The sequence below is a fragment of the Ovis aries genome, chromosome 1 (assembly GCF_016772045.2).
Source record: "Ovis aries strain OAR_USU_Benz2616 breed Rambouillet chromosome 1, ARS-UI_Ramb_v3.0, whole genome shotgun sequence".
In the NCBI taxonomy this organism is placed as follows: domain Eukaryota; kingdom Metazoa; phylum Chordata; class Mammalia; order Artiodactyla; family Bovidae; genus Ovis; species Ovis aries.
This window is the reverse complement of record NC_056054.1, coordinates 19362624-19381831: the sequence shown is the minus strand read 5'-3', so window position 1 is coordinate 19381831 and position 19208 is coordinate 19362624. Positions and strand designations below refer to the sequence as shown.

General features: G+C 45.9%; 1 protein-coding gene across 6 annotated transcripts in view; it reads right to left on the bottom strand.

Moving 5' to 3' along the window:
• Positions 1–19208, bottom strand: part of ARMH1 (armadillo like helical domain containing 1) — a 58709-nt gene that overhangs the window by 24406 nt on the left and 15095 nt on the right. For 5 of the 6 annotated variants that reach the window (XM_042239994.1, XM_042239990.2, XM_015091933.4 and 2 more), the window contains exons 2-7: positions 19083–19206; positions 17884–18111; positions 10968–11036; positions 9175–9341; positions 7803–7999; positions 5045–5129 (exon numbers count right to left, since the gene is read on the bottom strand). In XM_042239994.1, coding sequence (XP_042095928.1) covers positions 5045–5129; positions 7803–7999; positions 9175–9341; positions 10968–11036; positions 17884–18089 — 724 coding nt within the window. In that variant the 5' untranslated portion in view covers positions 18090–18111; positions 19083–19206. Of the gene's footprint in view, positions 1–5044; positions 5130–7802; positions 8000–9174; positions 9342–10967; positions 11037–17853; positions 18112–19082; positions 19207–19208 lie in introns of all 6 variants that reach the window. The other variant, XM_042240001.2, reaches the window with a different exon arrangement.

Here is a 19208-nt window from a genome sequence, read left to right as displayed (position 1 = left end):
GGTGAGTGATCATACCATCGTGATTATCTTGGTCATGGAGATCTTTTTGTACAGTTCTTCTGTGTATTCTTGCCACCTTTTCTTAATATCTTCTGCTTCTGTTAGGTCCATACCATTTCTGTCCTTTGTAATACATTAGCACATGCTAAATAATACACCCACAGGCCCCATGACAGCTCCAAGGCTGACCTTAAAAGGTCAAAAAATGGGTGGTGGCCCAATTGCTAGAAATCCTCACTCCTTCCCTCAAATAAATAATCCTCCCACTTAATAGCCTATGAAATGACCCAGCCCATAAAAACTAACCCCTCCTGCACCCAAGGGAGGCTCAAACTTTCTGAGTCTGACTATATTCTGCCTATGGAATTCAAATCTCTGCTTTCACTTTACTTTGACTCACTCTTGAATTCTTTCCTGGGAGAAGCCAAGGACTCTCACTTGGTGCCCTGTCCCAGGGATTCTCCACAGACCTAGGATATGATCATTCTCTCATTCTCCTACAACAAAAATCAAGAGTTCTGTTTTGGCTATACATTTCAGATGTTATTAGACATTCATGGAGATTTCAGAGGAGAGATCAGGCCAGACGTACAGACTTGGTAGCTGAATACATAACATATACATGTGGCGTGTAAAGCCATGGGACTAGACAAAATCACTTTGCTGACAAAGGTCCATCTAGTCAAAGCTAGGTTTTTCCAGTAGTCATGTATAGGTGTGAGAGTTGGACCATTAAGAAGGCTGAGCACCAAAGAATTGATGCTTTCAAACTGTTGTGCTGGGGAAGATTCTTGAGAGTCCCTTGGACAGCAAGGAGATCAAACCAGTCAATCCTAAAGCAAATCAACCCTGAATATTCATTGGCAGGACTGATACTGAAGCTGAAGCTCTAATATTTTGGCCACCTGATGTGAAGACCTGACTCATTGGAAAAGAACTTGATGCTGGGAAAGACAGAGAGCAGGAGGAGAAGGGGGCAACAGAGGATGAGATGGTTGGATGGCATCACTGACTCAATGAACATGAGTTTGAGCAAACTCTGGGAGATAGTGAAGAACAGGGAAGCGTGGCATGCTGCAGTCTATGGGGTTGCAAAGAGTCAGACATGACTGAGACTAAACAGCAACAGGCAAAACCACACAGGGAGAAGGTGTTGCTAAAGAGGTGGGACATAGGCTGACCCAACAGTCTAGTAAGAGAAATAGTAAAAACCAGCAAAGGAGACTTGGCGAAACGAGATCGCAGGAGGAAAACTCAAAGTTGTATCACAGAAGCTGAGAGAAGAGAGTGAGTTGTTTTTTGACCAACTGGGTCAAAAGCGACTGTGAGATCATGTAGGAAGCAAATGGAAAAATGGAGCTGGAGGGGAACTTGAAGTCAAGGAACTTGGAACTGTGCATTCCTAAACAGGATAAATTAATCTTATTTTGGTGGGGGGATTATGTCTTTTACATATTGTCTAATCCATAGGTTAGCAAGGAGGGACTCATTTTGAAGATGGGTGATATGCAGCCTATTTTTTAAAATATTTAAAAACTTTATCTGCTTTATTGATGAATAATTGCCATCTACAGAGCATGTCTACATGTGAATGGAGATGAACTGTCAGAGAAAAAGGGAGGGGGCAGCTTCAGAAGAGAAGTCTGAGGGAATGTGCTTCAGAGAACAAGCAGAAGAAGGCGGGGCAGGCCTGTGACAGGACCAGGGACACTCGGCTGGAAAGGGAAAGAGAAGAGAGAAGGTGGGTGACCTGCCAGGCAGGTTGGTAGGCTTGGAGGTGGGAAGGTGGGGTTCTCAGTGTAAAAGGAGGTGAAGTCATCCCCTGGCTCCTCCATCGCAAACACCCATGGCAAACGGCAAGGGTCACCAGGCCCTCTGAGCCTCGTCACCTGTTCTCAGTGGGACTCTCCCTGAGAGCCCTCTTCCCGTGGAGCCTCCTCAGGGAAGGATGTCCTCCCCCTACCTCCACAGTCCGCCATACAGCACGCAGGGTAGAGAGCACAGCCTCCATACCTTCCTCCTTCCAAACTATTCCTTTTTCTCCTCCAATACAAACAAAGACAAACAAAACCCCAGGGCTTGGGATAGTACTTGGCACCCCACAGGTGTTCAATCAATACTTTTTTTTTTTTTTTTAAACCAACCCTACCCTTACAAAGGTTAGTCCCTTCAGCCATATCATCTGTGTCCCCTGATGTTGCTGTCATCCTGGGGCGCGGGGGTTGGTGGTGGGGAGTGCTCCACCTTGGCCATGCAATTTGGTGTCCTCAAACTCAGAGAAATTAATCTCTGGTCGTTCTATCCAAGTCACTGCTGTTAGGGCCCCATCTAAGGACCGTCAGACCTTCCCGCCCCTGCCCTTGGTGGAGTTGCTGTGGAAACTGAGAACTGTATGCCTGCCTGCTAAGTCGTTTAAGTCGTGTTGGACTCTTTGCGACCCCATGGACTGTAGCCCGCCAGGATCCTCTGTCCATGGGGATTCTCCAGGCAATAATACTGGAGTGGGTTGCCATTTCCTTCTCCAGAGAATTGTATTCTTGCCCTTAACTTCCGCTCCACCCATCTTGTGAAAGAGTTCCCCCTAGTGGACAATCAATGCACATGCAAGCTCTGAATTCCCAGGGACACAAAGACAGTTTTGAAGGCGCCTGGTAAAAAAACAAAAAAAGGAAGAATAATTGTTTCATTCAACAGACGTTTCTTGTACCCTGTTATGAGTCTGGCTTATCTGAAATTATTTTGAGGTGCACAGTTTCGCTGTTATCACACCAGCAGACATCAAACCAAGAAGGCAGTCCAGAGCTTCAGGTCCCTGCGGCCTCTGACAGAGTAGGTTGTTATGTAATAAAAACAGGGACTCAAGATGGGGTACAATATAGGAAGAAGCTAGGCCAGTTCAGCTCTGGAGGGCTTTATTGGAAAAACTGAAGCTAAGCCATTTTTTCGATAAATTTATTCAACAAACTTATAGTGCCTACCACCCTTTTTTGCCAGCCCCTAAGCTGGAGAAAGAGATGAATCAGACCCCATCCCAGGCCTGAAACTGCTCGCTAATACAGTGTGCATGGGAGGACTCCCTCTCTCATCTACTCAGCAGACACGTACCCAGGACCTAACCTACACTGGGGACTGTGCTGAGGGTATTAGGAGCAAGCGATGTGAGCTACAAGAAAACTGTTCACTGTCTATGTAAAGGGCAGTATATTCTGGAGATAACTGCTCCAAGGGAGGGAGGTGCTGGAGGGGAGAGGGGTGCCAGGTGGGAAAAAGGAAGCAGGCTGACGTTTGGATAGGGTTGAAGACAGGTCTGGAAAGGCCTCAGTGAAGAAAGCTTAAGCTGGGAAGTGATAGATGAGTGGGAGTGGTCACTTGGCCACGTGGAGGTGGGGCAAGGGGAGGGAGGTCACAGAGCCACACAATCTAGTCTTCTCCGGGTTGTATGATTAAGTCTCCTGACATGATTCTACCGCCAGCTCACCCCCTTGCTCCAGTGCCAGCTACAACTCTCTACTGCGCCTGACCTTGACCTAGGTGCCTCCACCACTCCACTCCCTCACCGGTGACTCCTCCCCAGCTAGGAGACTCTGCTCCAGCTGGAACCAATTCCAACATGGCACTGCTAATCAACATAGGCGCCCAAGTATCCCTGCAGGGGTCAAACAAATACAAAGTAGACAGTGCTGCTGAAGGCAAGATAAGACAGACATTCAATTTCAACACTGCTTCTGAAAAAATAATCTAGGTTGGGAGCGAACCCCAGGATGTCACGTGCATACCTTAACCCCAGTGCCTGAATACCCTTTCTGCCCCAACCCCCAGGCTTCCTGGACCTGGAGGTTCAGCCTGTCCTCCTGGACACAGGTAGCTCTTACTGTCTGGCGGGCCTCCCTGCCCTGGCCTCCTTGGTCAGGCCCATTCCCTCTCATGTACCATTTTATTCTCCACACCTAGGTGGTCCCCAGTCCCCCTCCTCTTTCTTGCCGGGGCCTCTGTGCCCAGCTAGATCAGCACAGTCCATTTTGCTGTCTGAACAAAGGCCTTCCAGCTGGCCTCCAGCCTCTAGTCTCCCTGCAGGGCTGGCTCGCGATGCCACCTGGCATTCTAGGAACTCCACGATCTGGTCCTGGCCTACCTTCCTAGGTCTTCCTGGAGTGAGACCTCTACCAAACCTCCACCAAATGGCCTCCCTGCCATTCCCTAGACACATCTTGTACTTCCCTGTGTCTAGGCCTTTACACCAGGCTCCTTTCCAGAATGCTCTTCTCCCCTTTCTACCTTCCCTAATCCTTCCCATCTTGAAGGCTCAGCTCATATACCACCTTCTCAGAGAATCCTCTTTGATTTCTTCTGTTGAAAACAGAATCTCCCTTTTCTGAACCATTGTAGGAGCAGGGAAGAAAAATAATATCCTATAAACACCTGCCATGTGCTACATTTTAAAACCACAGGCTTTGGAGTCAGACAGCTCTGGTTTGAATCTGGTTAGCTGTATAAACGTGTATAACAGCATCTTTCATCTCTCTGTGCTTCAGTGCTTTAGCTTGAAAAATATAAAAATGCCAAACCCCACCATTCATTCATTTGAACATTTGAATATCTAATATGTGCCAGAATCTATACTCTTGTGGTTATTTTGAGAATTAAATGGAATGATGCATGGGAAGTGGCTGGTGCATAGGTGACCCCAATAAATAAAAACCTATTAATACTACCATTATTCAATCTAGTTTCTTAGAAGAACAGTCCTCAGGGTGATTTCTACTGGAGGGGATGTGCCACGTAAGTCCGGGAACCAGAGCCAGCCCTGGACCCAGGAAGATTTTAACAACTGCAAGAGCATGTGGCTGATTCCTAGTGCAGAACATGACTGTCATTTTCTGTATAACTCTCCCATCAGTACCAAGGCAGCACCTTCCGTCTGCCGAGGCTGTCTCAGACACTCAATAAGGCTCTTTGTGAATAGGAGAAAACGTCTCAGAGCCAGTCTGCCCAGTTCTCATGGCCACCTTCGGCCATCTGGAGCAGACCCGGCCATCTCCCTTACCTTCATACTGGACTTCCAAGTGCATCGTGCATAGCAACTTCAGCACGCAGTCCACGATGCTGGGGTGTGTGGTCCCAATGATTGACTGGCAAGACAGACAGGGGGACAAGGTGGTTACTCTTTCCATCTAGTCCACCTGGGAGAAGTGAAAAGCTGACTTCCAAACAGCCAGGCAGCCTGGCTGAATGGGGAGTTAGGGGGTACGGGTGAGCAGCAGTGAGTCACGGGGCCTTGGCCCCCACACTGAAGAGGTTCATTTCTTCTGGAGAGGAGAGGTGGAGATGGGCAGCTGGAAATCTCCCTAGAATCTGCCAAGGTTGCCACTGGGCCGCCTGGCTCAGGAGGCACTCGGTGGAGGCTAGCTGGCAATTGCTAGAAGAGCAGACACCAGTTGGCCATCTGGGATGAGCACAGGCCCGAGAGAAGGGAACTCATCCAAGATCCTAAGTCTCCTCTTCAGCAAGACCTCAACAATCAGGCAGCCCCCACCCCTTCTGCATCTCCCCCCTGCCTGTGCGTAGGGTTCCTGTGCTTCGGTGTTAAACATCCTCACGCTCATCCAGCTTCAATGCAACTGTCTTTCAACTCTGTCTCTTCTCACTACTGCTCGCTGCCTCTTTACACCTAAGCTTCTGAGGGGAAGCCACGTCTCTGTCCTCCATGCATCCTTTGACAGGAGGCTATAATTTTTGTTTTCCTGCCATTGGATAGTCCCCCAATTCACCAAAACTTTTCCTGCTGGGCCCAGCTTTCTGTTGTACCCACACAATCACTCTACTGTATTTGAGCCAGCCGATCATGTCTTGCTTCTTGAAACTTCTTTCCATTCATTTTCACAGATCTGTGTTTTTCTGTTCTCCTTTTATGGCTTCTGGTTCTTTTTCAAAGAGGCAGCATGGTATATGGAGAGAATAAGGTCTTGAGGTAGAGCTGGATTTAATAGTCACTTAGTAAATATTTTCTGTGTGCGGCCTTGAATAAGTCACTGAACATCCTTCTAAGGCTTGGTTCCATCACCCATCAAGGGGTTGATAGTCCTTGTCTCCATCAGCCATTGTGAAGACTGAAAGAGACAGTGTAAGTAAAGCCCCGAGCACCGGGAAGGAGGCACTTAAGACATGGCAACTGGAAATAATGATGCTAATCAGATGCTTTACTGGTCTTCTTCCTGAGCTCATCTCTTAAATGTTGGTGGTGTTCCTTCTCTTCTTACGTGCTACACTCTACCTGGGTGACCTTATTTACTTCTATTCTTTCAGATACCACTTCTCCACTCAGAAACTCCAACAAAAGGCCATCTTCATTTCGGGTCTCTCTGGAGCCTCAGACTTTAATTTCCTGCTGTCCTGAGGGCATCTCTACCAGATGTCCCCAGCAGTGATTCCTCAGTGCAGCTAGGAATCATCATTGCCTGGGAAAACGTAAAGGCCCCCTGAAAGCTGTCAGATTCTCTGGCAGCGGGGCTCAGGATTTAGTATCATTTGCACAAGTGACCCATCTATATATTTTGCAACTAACTTGGCCTGCTGCTCACATGGGCCCTTGGGAGACATTGAGACTCATCAAGTTTGTTGGGTCAAAACCTAACTCCTCCCAAATCAAAGCCATGTTTCCTGTTCTCTTGGTGGCATACAACTCACCCATGAAGTCCAAAACTGGTGTCTTCTTGACGGCCTTTCTTTTTTGTTTTAAGATTTTTTTAAAAATGTGGATCATTTAAGAGTGATGGGTCTTCGTGGATGTGGGGCTTTCTTTAGTTGTGCTGAGTTTGGGGCTACTCTTCGTTGCGGTGCTTGGCCTTCTCATTACGGTGGCTTGTTGCAGAGCTTGGGCTTTAGGGGGCACAGGCTTCAGTAGTTGTGGCTCTAGGGCCCTAGAGCGCTGACTCAGTAGTTGTAGTGCGTGGGCTTACTCTCCTCAAGACATGTGGCTTCCTCATGGCCGAGGGATTGAACCTGCGGCCCCTGCATTGGCAGGCGGATTCTTAACCACTGAACTACCAGGGAACTCCCTAAAGTCTTTATTGAATTTGCTACAATATTGTTTCTGTTTTATGTTTTGCTTTTTGGCCATGAGGCATGTGGGATCTTAGTTCACCAACTAGGGCTCAAACCCCCACTCCTTGCATTGAAAGGTGAAGTCCCAAGCACTGGACCACCAGAGAAATCCCTCTTTGATCTTTTAGTTGTCTCTCTGCCTGCAGCCCCTCCTGGAGCTGTACTGAGAGCTTTAGATGGTTCATCTCAAAACCTCTCTTGGAGGCATGGTGTCCCCAGCTCACTAGGCATGGTGTCTTCATGGGCTCATCACCATGCCCCAAAACTGACTTTTCTGTATGCCAGGGCACCCAGAGGAAGGCAGGAGCCAATGAAAGAAATGGAGTGTTCCCATGCACTGGAGATTTGGCTCCTTTCTTCACTTACATGCGGCCTACAATGGCACCCTGCTTCCTTCCCTATCAAATTGACTCCTTTAATCTTTTCTACGGTCCTTCCATCATCCTTGTTGCTTGTCTCAACCACTTTTAAGTCTGCCAACATCTTTCTTATCCTTAAATAAACAGGATAAATCAGTCTGCTGGGAGACACGAACTCTCTGCCCTGCTCTGGCCTTCTGGAAGTAACGCTGATTGAACAGCCGATAGGCAGTGGGAGGTCAAGCTCCGTTTCTCATCCCTGTGTGGAGCGCAACTGTGGAAGGTAATTGTCAGATTACTGAGTTGGAATCAGAATCACTGGAGCGTGCGGCCTGGGCTTACCTGGGCAGTCCTGAGTGTCTGCAGGGCCAGCTGCTGAGCTTTCGGGGACGCACAGGGCAGCAGAGCTATCAGGCCTTTGTACACTTGATTCTGGTACTTGGGATTACCGTGGATCAAAGAATCCAACAGGACCTGCACTTCTTCCTGAGTTTCTTCTGACTTGGACTTTGCCAAAAATTCTGCTATGGATCGTACACCTGAGCAAAGGAGAGAGGAGATGCTAGATGGGAAGGGCTTTATGAAAAGTATCCTCACTTGAGGTTATATAATATGAGATAATAGGAATAAGATCTATTTAACCAGTCCTGTTCAAAGCAAAATCGAGGCTCTGTTCTCATGTTGCATCACTGTTTTTTTCATCTAATGGTTATGTGTCCGGAGGATTTTGTTTCAACCTAGGCATGTTAGCTTGTCAAAATCTGTTTTCAAATTTAAAATGGCTCTGCAAAATGCACAAATAAAACTTGCCTGTTTGATGGTTGTATGATAACTAACACATAGGTAGCAGTCAGCACTAAATGTTTTAACAAATTCTATTATATTTAGTCCTGGAAACTACACTGAGAGAGAGGTGTTAGTCCCACTTTATGAATAAATACACCAAAGCTCAGAAAGACACGAGGGAAGGGCAGTGAGGGATGCACTTTAGAGAGGTGTGCGTGGAGACAGCCTCTCCTGGGCATGTCTCAAGCAGAGTGCTTGGGGAACATCCTGAAATGACTGGGTGACTTCCTATCTGAACTGCCCTTGACGCTCTTTGAGGATAAGGACTGCATTTTATTTAGCTTTGTATTCCCAGCACCTTAGTGCATGCATGCATGCTCAGTTGCTGCAGTTGCGGCTGACTCTTTGCAACCCGACACCAGGTTCCTCTGTCCATGGGATTCTCTCTGTCCATGGGATTCTCCAGGCAAGAATAACGAGTGGATTGCCATGCCCTTCTTCAAAGGATCTTCCCAACCCAGGGATTGAACCTGCATTTCCTGTATCGCAGGTGGATTCCTTATCATTGAGCCACCAGGGAAGCCCAATTTAGTGTATACCTAGTACCATATTTAAAAATTTTAGTTCAATTTTATTTCTAGAATTATTCACAAATGACTCAATAACTCTTTGCTGAATGGATGCATGAAAGAGGATATATTTGAAATGAAGTATTTCCAAAACCACCACAAAAAGATTTGAGCAAATGATGAATCAGGAAAGTCATAAATCTCGGTCTTCTGGTGGTGAATATGGATGGGAGCTAAGTGAGTCCACTCTACAGAATGCTTCCTGTGCAACCAGGTACCTGGGGCGTTTTCCTCTAGCAGTTCTGGGGATCCCCAGGGAGATGGGAGGGAATGACACCATTATCCTACACGATACCCACCGTAGCTTTCACAGATGAGCTCCTTGTACTTCCTGCCGGAGTTTGCAATCACCTGAAGTAGCTTGACGGATTCCTTCTTGTCCTCCTCCTTGATCTTATTGAGCGCAAGTATTTCCAAGAGTGTTAGGACCCCTCCAACCTCAAGAAACTCTATGAGGTATCGATTACTGTCCAGAGAAATAGAAAAGTAGAAATAAGAAACTTGTCAAGTTCCTTGGCACTAACCTTTTTAAGGTTATGATGCTTTTGAACTGTGGTGTTGGAGAAGACTCTTGAGAGTCCCTTGGACTGCAAGGAGATCCAACCAGTCCATCCTAAAGGAAACCAGTCCTGAATGTTCATTGGAAGGACTGATGCTGAAGCTGAAACTCCAATATTTTGGCCACCTGATGTGAAGAGCTGACTCATTTGAAAAGACCCTGATGCTGGGAAAGATTGAAGGTAGGAGAAGGGGACGACAGAGGATGAGATGGCTGGATGGCATCACTGATTCGACATGAGTCTGAGCAAGCTCTGGGATTTGGTGATGGACAGGGAAGCTTGGCATGCTGGAGTCCATGGGGTCGCAAAGAGTTGGACATGACTGAACTGAACTGAACCTTTCTAAGAGATCTCAAGGACCTTTCTTCATATAGTCCTCCTATCCAGGAAATGTTCATGGATAAAGTGATACAATAGTTAGGAAATTATTCCTCCCAGAAGGAAATGTGAAAGTCAAATACAATGGCCATTTCCTGTGCTTGACTTTCCAGCATCTGTGTCTCTTCTTGAAAGAAGATTCCCTTGGGGAATCACCCCTCCACCTCTCATGAGCCATGTGGTTTTCGGAGGGTGAGCAGATGACAAGGAGTATGTCATCCTCTGACTGTAGTAATTGATTTGGGGCCAGGCATATGACCTAAGTTGGTCCAGTGAGGCTCAGGATTTTCTTGGGAACCCTTGGGAATTACATGCTTTCTTTTTTTCACATGTTGTCTTAAAAATTTTTTTGGGGGGTTGCACTTCATAGCATGTGGAATCATAGTTCCCTGACCAGGGATCAAATCTGTGCCCCCTTGCATTGGAAGTATGGAGTCCTAACCACTGGGCAGCCAGGGAAGTCCTACATGCTCTATTTTTGATGTGACTGAGCTAGAAGGATGCAAGTCTGGAGCGTCTGAAGACCACAGCACATGCAGGTCTATGAATATAGAGGAGAACAGAGCTGAGAAATGAAGAAAAAGCAGGAGTGACCAACAACTGATATTTTTTGAGCCCTTGGATCTAGTGAACCTGGAAAAATGGATTTCTATCCTCCAGACATTTCAGTTAAGTGGGCTAATAATGTTTACATTTTCCTTGTCCAGTATGAGTTAAAGTGAAAGTCACTCAGTTGTGTCCAGCTCTTTGCGACCCCATGGACTATATAGTCCATGAAATTCTCTAGGCCAGAATACTGGTAGCCTTTTCCTCCTCCAGGGGATATTCCCAACCCAGGGATCAAACCCAGATCTCCCTCATTGCAGGCAGATTCTTTACCATCTGAGCCATCAGGGAAGCCCAGGTCCAGTACGAGTTAGTTTCCTGTAATTAACAACCAAGAGGATGCTGACTAGCAAAGTATCAATGGAGCACATGAGATGGAGAAGCAACTAGACCAGGACCACAGGTGCCGCCACCTCTGGGTCCATTTTGAGGGCTACTAGGTACCCACTGATAAAAGGAAGTCAAGGTCCCCTGGGGTGGGAATGCCAAGGACACCATGAGCCTGGTAGGCAACTGAGACTCCAGAATCCCTCTAGAACAGAACTCACCTGCTTACAGCTGATAAGAAGACGCCAATGGACCTGAGCAGCTTATCTAAAGGCGAACCAGTCATGTAGCTGTACGACAAGTTAAAGAGTGAATTTCAGGGTGGTTTTCCATCCCATGTCTGACCCCTGACACCACCTATGGCCCAGGATGACCAACAGCTGAACTGTGTCCTTCATCTGAGAGGGACTACTAGGCTGAAGGAACAGGTGGATGAGGGGTGCTGGCAGGTGTGTTCATGGTTCTCCAGGAAGCTCTTCTGGGGCAGTTCAACCACCCTGGCCCTGATGGGCTCTCTAGAGAGTAAGAGGCTCTGATGAATAGAAGGTGTAGGAAGAATGCTGGGGGTCAATTTCACAATCCTCCCTATGCCATGACCATCGTACCCTTGGGTCTCAGCACAGTTCATTACTTTGTGCCTCATTCTTGGACTTCTCTAAAAAATAATCAGCTTCATCATTAATTTTCAATTTTGCCTTGCTCAAAGCTTTATACTGGAGGTCACTATCTTTATGAAGAATTGTGTGTCTTCCTAATAAAAACAATAGGAGATGGTGGAAAAAATTAAACTCTGATTTAAAAGAACCTCAGTACTTAATGTTATTTTTTAATGTGAGCTTTTGCAAAAAGCTTCAGTGTAATAAAGTACCCAGAGCACGCATCAGCTTGGATGCAAGGTATGAAATCAAGCCACAACAGAAGAGGAACCAGTCAACAATTACTAGGCTCATAACACATCACGGGCTCTTAGAACACTTAAGAAATTAGCTGAAATTATTGCAGCTCATGGAGGATGACTGAGAGCTTCCAAGACTGATAAAGGCTAATGTAATGGGTTGGAGGTAATGGTGCTTTGTTGGGAAGGGAGGGTGCATGAGGCAAATTATCTCTGCTGCACCCTGGTTCCCAGGGTGCCAATAGAAGTAGAGACAGATTGGCTCATTAGGAAAGGCTCTTTACTGCAAAAACAGTGTTTGCTCTGGAGCCAGGCTCCCCTGCCTGCTGCCATTGTAGCTGGGGGCCAGGCTACCAGCTCATCACCCTGCTTCCCTGAAACCCCTGCCCCCATTCCTGCCCCATGCCTCCTCAGTGCGGGGTGACCAACTTTTGGCAGCTTCTTTTTCCTCTGTCCCAGGCTAGCCTTATTATCATAACCACTCACTATATGTATTTCTGGTCCATTATTTCCAGCAATTAGTTCCAGAAGTTTGCCACTTCTGCCAAGCTATCAGCGGGAGCTAGCAAGTGCTAAGCATTCATTGTGTGCCAGGCCCTGTGCTAACGGCTTTGCCTGCCTGGTCTCAGTTAGCTGCCACTGCACCCTGCAGTGGATGCTATCAGTGTTTCTGCTTTCTTCATGAGGAGGTAACGCAGACAGGTTATAATGTCAAGGTCCCCAGGTTCACTGATGGAACTGGTATTTGAACCTAGGCAGCCTGACTCAGAGTCCGAGTTCTTACTGTCAGGCCATCCTGCCCGGACGGTCTCCTTAGATGGTGTTGGAAGTGGGACCGTGGGAGACCCTGAGGTACAGTGGATGGTGTCTGGATCTGGGGCCAGTGTTTATCTGTGTAGCTGTGCTGTGCTGTGCTTAGTCACTCAGTCATGTCCAAGTCTTTGCAACCCCATGGACTGTAGCCCTCCAGGCTCCTCAGTCCATGGGGATTCTCCAGGCAAGAAAACTGGAGTGGGTTGCCATGCCCTCCCCATCTCTGTGCCTACTAGTAAATTATTCAACCTTTTCAAGGCTCATCCTTCTAATCTATAAAATGGGTCAATACCAATCACCTATGAGGCTCAAATGAGATATTCATATGGTACACAGAGTTCAGTGCTTAGAGCATAAAAAGACTCAATATATAGTGACTAATCATTTTTGTCATTATAATATATACATCCTTAGTTTTACTGAACAGTTCTGGAAGTTCAAGTTTCAAAAAGGGGTTTGAAGCTAATGTGGAAGGAGGTGGCAGTCAATTCTATAAAACATGATGAAGTTATACTGATTTGTTTTCCTTCAAATCCACCATGACTGGAGGGCTGGAGAGTAGTGGGGTAGGGGTGGGGTCACTGATTCAAAATGCTATGTGTCTTCAGTCTGTTTTCTCTGTTGTGTGACAAGGTCGCAAAAAGTTAGGAAATTATAAATTTCAGGTGTAGAAACTGAATATACAACTATATATTAAAAGCGTGGTTCAGGAGCTCCCTGGTGGCCTAGTGGTTAGGACTCCACACTTTCACTGCTGTGGCCTGGGTTCAGTCTCTGGTGGGGAAATGAGATCCCACGAGCTGTGCAGCATGACAAAACAAACAAACAAACACGTTGTTCATTCAATAAGCATTGACTGAGTGTCCACGAAATGTCTGGTGCACTGATTGATACTTAGGATATGGAGAAAAATGATACAATGCCTCAGTTAACCAGCGCAATGATTGAGGAAGAAAAGAAGAGGGCTGAAGAGAGAATTCTTGGAAATACTAACATTTAAGGGGTGGTAGAACTTCCAGATGGTCAAGCTGGATTTAGAAAAAGCAGAGGAACCAGAGATCAAGTTGCCAACATCCACTGGATCATTGAAAAAGCAAGAGAGTTCCAGAAAAACATCTACTTCTGCTTTACTGACTACGCCATAGCCTTTGACTGTGTGGATCATAACAAACTGTGGAAAATTCTTCAAGAGATGGGCATACCAGACCACCTGACCTGCCTCCTGAGAAATCTGTATGCAGGTCAAGAAGCAACGGTTAGAACTGGACATGGAACAGCAGACTGGTTCCAAATTGGGAGAAGAGTACATCAAGGCTGTATATTGTCACCCTGTTTATTTGATTTAGATGCAGAATATATCATGCAAAATGCCAGGCTGGATGAAGCACAAGCTGGAGTCAAGATTGCCAGGAGAAATATCAATAACCTCAGATACGCAGATGACATCACCATTATGGCAGAAAGCAAAGAGGAACTAAAGAGCTTCTTGATGAAAGTGAAAGAGGAGAGTGACAAAGTTGGCTTAAAACTCAACATTCAGAAAACTAAGATCATGGCATCTGGTCCCATCACTTCATGGCAAATAGATGGGGAAACAGTAGAAACAGTGTCAGGCTTTATTTTTTTGGGCTCCAAAATCACTGTAGATGGTGACTGCAGCCTTGAGATTAAAAGACACTTGCTTCTTGGAAGAAAAGCTATGACCAACCTAGACAGCATATTAAAAAGTGGAGACATTACTTTGCTGACAAAGGTCTGTCTAATCAAAGCTATGGTTTTTCTAGTAGTCATGTATAGATGTGAGAGTTGGACTATAAAGAAAGCTGAGTGCCAAAGAATTGATGTTTTTGAACTGTGGTGTTGGAGAAGACTCTTGAGAGTCCCTTGTACTGCAAGGAGATCAAACCAGTCAATCCTAAAGGAAATCAGTCCTGAATATTCATTGGAAGGACTGATGCTGAAGCTGAAGCTCCAATACTTTGGCTACCCGAAGCAAAGAACTGACTCATTGGAAAAGACCTTGTTTCTGGGAAAGATTGAAGCAGGAGGAGAAGGGGATGACGGAGGATGGCATCACCGACTTGATGGACATGAGTTTGAGCAAGCTCTGGAAGTTGGTGATAGACAGGGAAACCTGGTGTGCTGTAGTCCATGGGGGTTGCAAAGATTTGGACACGACTGAGCAACTGAACTGAGCTGAGGAAAGACTCTGTAACGGTTATTGAGAAACAGTGATAGAAGGGAGAGGAGAGGAGAGCTTTACAAGGGGCAGTGATCAAGCAGAGCCAGGGCTTGGGTATGAGGTGAGTGGTTCACTTTCTTCTGGTAGGATTTTTTTTTTTTTTTTGGCTATGCTATGTGGCTTGCAGGATCTTAGTTCCTTGAGCAGGGATTGAACCCACACCCTGGGCAGAGAAAGTGTAGAATCTTAACCTAAGTGCTAGGGAATTCCCTGAAGTATGAAATTTAAGGGGCTATCAAAAGACTCAGTGACCAAATAATATTTCCTGCACTATTAAAAAAAAGAAAAATAATACAAATATCCACGATGAATAAAGAATTAAAGTTTGGGGACTTCCCTGGTGGTCAAGTGGTTAAGACTTCACCTTCCAATGCAGGGGATAAGGGTTCAGTCCCGGGTGGGGCAGCTAGGATGCCATTATGCCTTATGGCCAAAAAAAAAAACCAGAACACGAACAACAGAAACAACATTGTAACAAATTCAATAGACTTTAAAAATGGCCCACATTTATCAATCAATCAATATCACAGTTTTAAATAAAGCTAGGATCTGACTCTGAACACGTATGACTCTGCCTTACTTGCGTCACCCTTTGGTCGAATGGAAAATGTTGTCAGGTTAGTGACAGCCTTGGTGAGGTTAGTGCCACGAGTTGAGGGGACAAAGTCAGATGGTAGTGCTGATGTTTTTCAAAACACCACTTGTGGATCACTGGCATCAGAGTCACCCAGCGTTTTTTTGACCAAGACTCCAAGGACTCACCCTCAATCTACTAAATCAAAACCTGGGGGTCATGTGGGGGGAGTAGACTTGTTATCTGCATTTTAAACCTGTTTTATGCACATTAATGTCTAAGAACGTTGGGGTTAACCCAAAGATGTATTCAGAGGACTCCCTTTGGACTCTGTCCTAGGTCTGAGTCTGATTAATAATTTTATCAATGATTAATTGTAAAAAAAGAAAGCTGTGGTTACCTAAGTCTTTAGTTCTGCTTAGTTGCAGGTTCTCTGGTTCAGTCATTCCCTTGTTCAACAAACATGTGTTAAGCACCCTTTATGTGCCAGGCATGTGCTAGGTGTTAGAAATACAGACATGAGTAGAACAGATGCAATTCCTGCCCTTGTCGAGTTTACAGTCCAGTGGAGGAAGAGAGATCAATATCTCAGGTAATAATAAGACGTTAAGCACCATGAATATATTTAACAGGGGAACATAAACTAGTCTGGGACTCTGAAAAGGGCTTCCTAAGAAAGTGATGCCTGGATTGAGACCTGAATAATAGAGAGGGATTGGTCAAATAAAGAGGAGGTTTAAGGGAGAGGGTTCAGGCAAAGAGAAAAATACATAAGAAAAAGGTCTGAGGACTTCCCTGGTGGTACACTGGATAAGAATCCACCTACCAAAGCAGGGGACATGGGTTCAGTCCCCGATCTGGGAAGATTCATGCCATGGAGAAACTAAGTCCCTGCACCTCAACTACTGAGCTGCGCTCTAGAGCCCGTGAACTGCAGCTACTGAGCCTGTGTGCCTAAAGCCTGTGCTCCACAACTAGAGAAGCTATGGCAATGGCAAGCCCGTGCACCACAACAAAGAGTAGCCCCCGCTCACCGTAACGAAAAGGAAGCCTGTACACAGCAGGGAGGACCAAGCTCAGCCAAAAATCCATAAATAATAAATAAGTAAAAGAAAAGGTTTGAGATGAATTCGTGGAGTGCTGCCACCCGCCACTCAAACTATCACCGTGATGGGGACTACATCTGTCTTCGGCCCCCATCTGCTGCTGGGGCTCCTGAGCACAGCACCTCAAACACAACATGTCCCAAATCAAACACATCCACTCCAAACTCATTCCTCTCCTTGTATTTTCTTCCCATGTAATGACACCCCATTCACCTAGCTTCCCAAGCCAGAGACATGAGAGTCCTTCTGTGGGAGACAAGTGGAGGGGGCAGTTAGGTTAAAAGATATGAAACTCAGATTCCAGAGAAATGTGGGCGGGGGACACAACTGAGAGTCCTTAAACTGGAGTGATGGCGACATCCTGACAGTGGTTAGATCACTTCGGGAGAATCTGAGAGTGAGCAGAGAAGATGGCTGTGCCTAGAGTCCCATAGAACACCAAAGTTTAAGGGGTGGCTGAAGAGCAGCAGGATGGACAGAAAGAAAGGAGAAAACCAAGAGAACTGGTATCACAGAAACCACAGGAAGAGTGTGTGTGTGTGTGAGTGTGTGTGTGTGTGTGTTTGGTGATGTGGTCTACAGGCTTCTTTTTCTTTCCTTTTTTAAAATTGAGGTACAATTTACATAAACATTACATTAGTTTTAGGGAACAGTGTTTTGAGAAGTGGGAATGGTTTGTGTGACAAATCCCACTGAGAGGTCTTGTATAAGGACTGAGGATGTGGTCACTGGGTTTCACAGTTAGAAAAGCATTGGTAACCTTGGTAAGACCTGCATCAGTGGAGCGGAGGAGTCAGAAGTCAGACTGCAGTGGGTGGAGGAGAAAGGAGGTGGGGAAGGTCAACAGCCTTTTCCACAAGCTTCAGCACAAAGGGCAGAAGCAAGGTGGAATATAGGTTCCAGCAAGGACTGAATTTCAGTTTTTAAGTTAGAAGAGATTTGAGCACACATAAATGCTGATGAAAAAGCTGGTAAGGATGAACTTCCCTGGTGGTCCAGTGGCTAAGACTCTGTGCTCCCAATGCAATGAGCCCAGGTTCCATCCCTGGTCAGGGAACTAGATCCCACATGCCACAACTAAAGATCCCAAATGCTGCAACTAAGATCCAGTACAGCCAAATAAATTAAAAAAATATATATGTATATATATATATTGTAAAAACCTGGTAATGAGGCAAAAGTAAAGTCTATAGGAGAGAATGAATAAATCCCTGGGGAGACAGGAGGGGATTCAAGCATAGTACAGATAGAAGATTGATCCTAGACAAAGAACACCCACTTCAGCTCTGATGGGAGCAAGAGAGGTTAGCAGAGAGAATGAGGATATATTTATAGGCTGGAAAGACAGGATGCTGAGGGAGTTCTTGATTTCGGGGACGGTATTTTGATCACTATTATGTCCTGTTCTAAAATCTGAGCGATAGTCAGGGCAAGCGTTCCCCAACAGTCTCCATTCCTTTTCTCTTTTGAAGATCACCTAACTGTCTTCCTGTTCAGCAAAGGATACGTGAGTCTCAGCCAGGTGGTCAGGCGGACCAGGAACAAGCTAGCTCCCTGGGAAAACTCCTGCTCCAGCTCAGGGGCAGTCTTGCCTTGGTTGGCTTCAATGAAATTGTTGAGGATGTTATTCCTGGCGACTTTGCCAGCGTTGTCCCAATCCTGTAAAAAACTCAAGAGCCGGCTGATTGCTGCCTGCTCCTTTATAGAAGTCATGATCCATCAGTCCTGAAGCTGGCTACAGGAAGGGAAAACAGACAGGTTACCACAGTATTCAGAACCATGCAAGGCCTGTAGTTATGCTGGAGGTTTGGTTTCCTAGCAGTCATCTGGAGGCAGGCACCTCTGGACTGGCCACCTGCTGCTCAAGCAGGGAGGATCCAGCTGTCTTGTCATGGAGTCAAGAAAATACATTTGCAGCTCTTTGGCTTCTCTGCTGGTGCCAGTGACTAAAAGGACCACAGGCTTCAGTGGATACGAAGCTGCTGGAGGAAAATCTGGCCTCTCTTAGCCCTCACTGCACACAGCATCAGAGACTGGGCCTTTAGAGGCCCAGCCCCCTCTTACACCAATCAGCCAAGGTAAAACGCTACTCAACCTTATGCCTTGGCTTTGAGGCTAACTCTTTTAAAAATATTTTTTTTTTAAGTTAGTGGGAAGAAAAAGTTCTCATTCCATAGTTGGATTAATGGGCTGTGGTTTGTAGGAGTCTGTGTCCTTGGGAGAGTGTTTTCAGTGGGGGAGGGAAGGTTTAAAATAAACCCGTTTTCCAAAAATAGTTGTGATTGAAAGTGTTATTATCCATAACAAATGTTAGTGCTGATGGGAGAGAGGCATGTGTGATTCTTTTGTCTAACAGACAAGTGAAAGTCATATTTCACATTATCATGGGGTTTTCTGTGATTTACAGAATATTTGTGAAACATTACTTGCAGGGCCATGATTGATATGGAGAGAACAGCTTGTGGGTAGGGGAGATGTGTATTTCACGAAGACGGTTCAACATGAAATTTACAGTCCCATAAAGTGCTCCTACATCTTCGCCAGAGATCTAGTTAAAAGGACTTTACAGTCTGAAACATCCTAAAATTGATTCTAAATTAACGTTTCCTCACATGTATTTGAGATATTGATGGGGCCCAGCTATCAGAATTTTATTAGGAAGCAATAATCTGAGGCCTGCTAAGACAGACATACATACACACCAACCTCCACTGCACCCCACAGGGCACTGGGTATGTTCTTCCAGGAAGGGCGTCCACGTAGTCTCAGGGATGGAGTCAACCAAGATAGCCGGTCAGCATTAACATCCAGGTGAATAACTGTGGATCAACT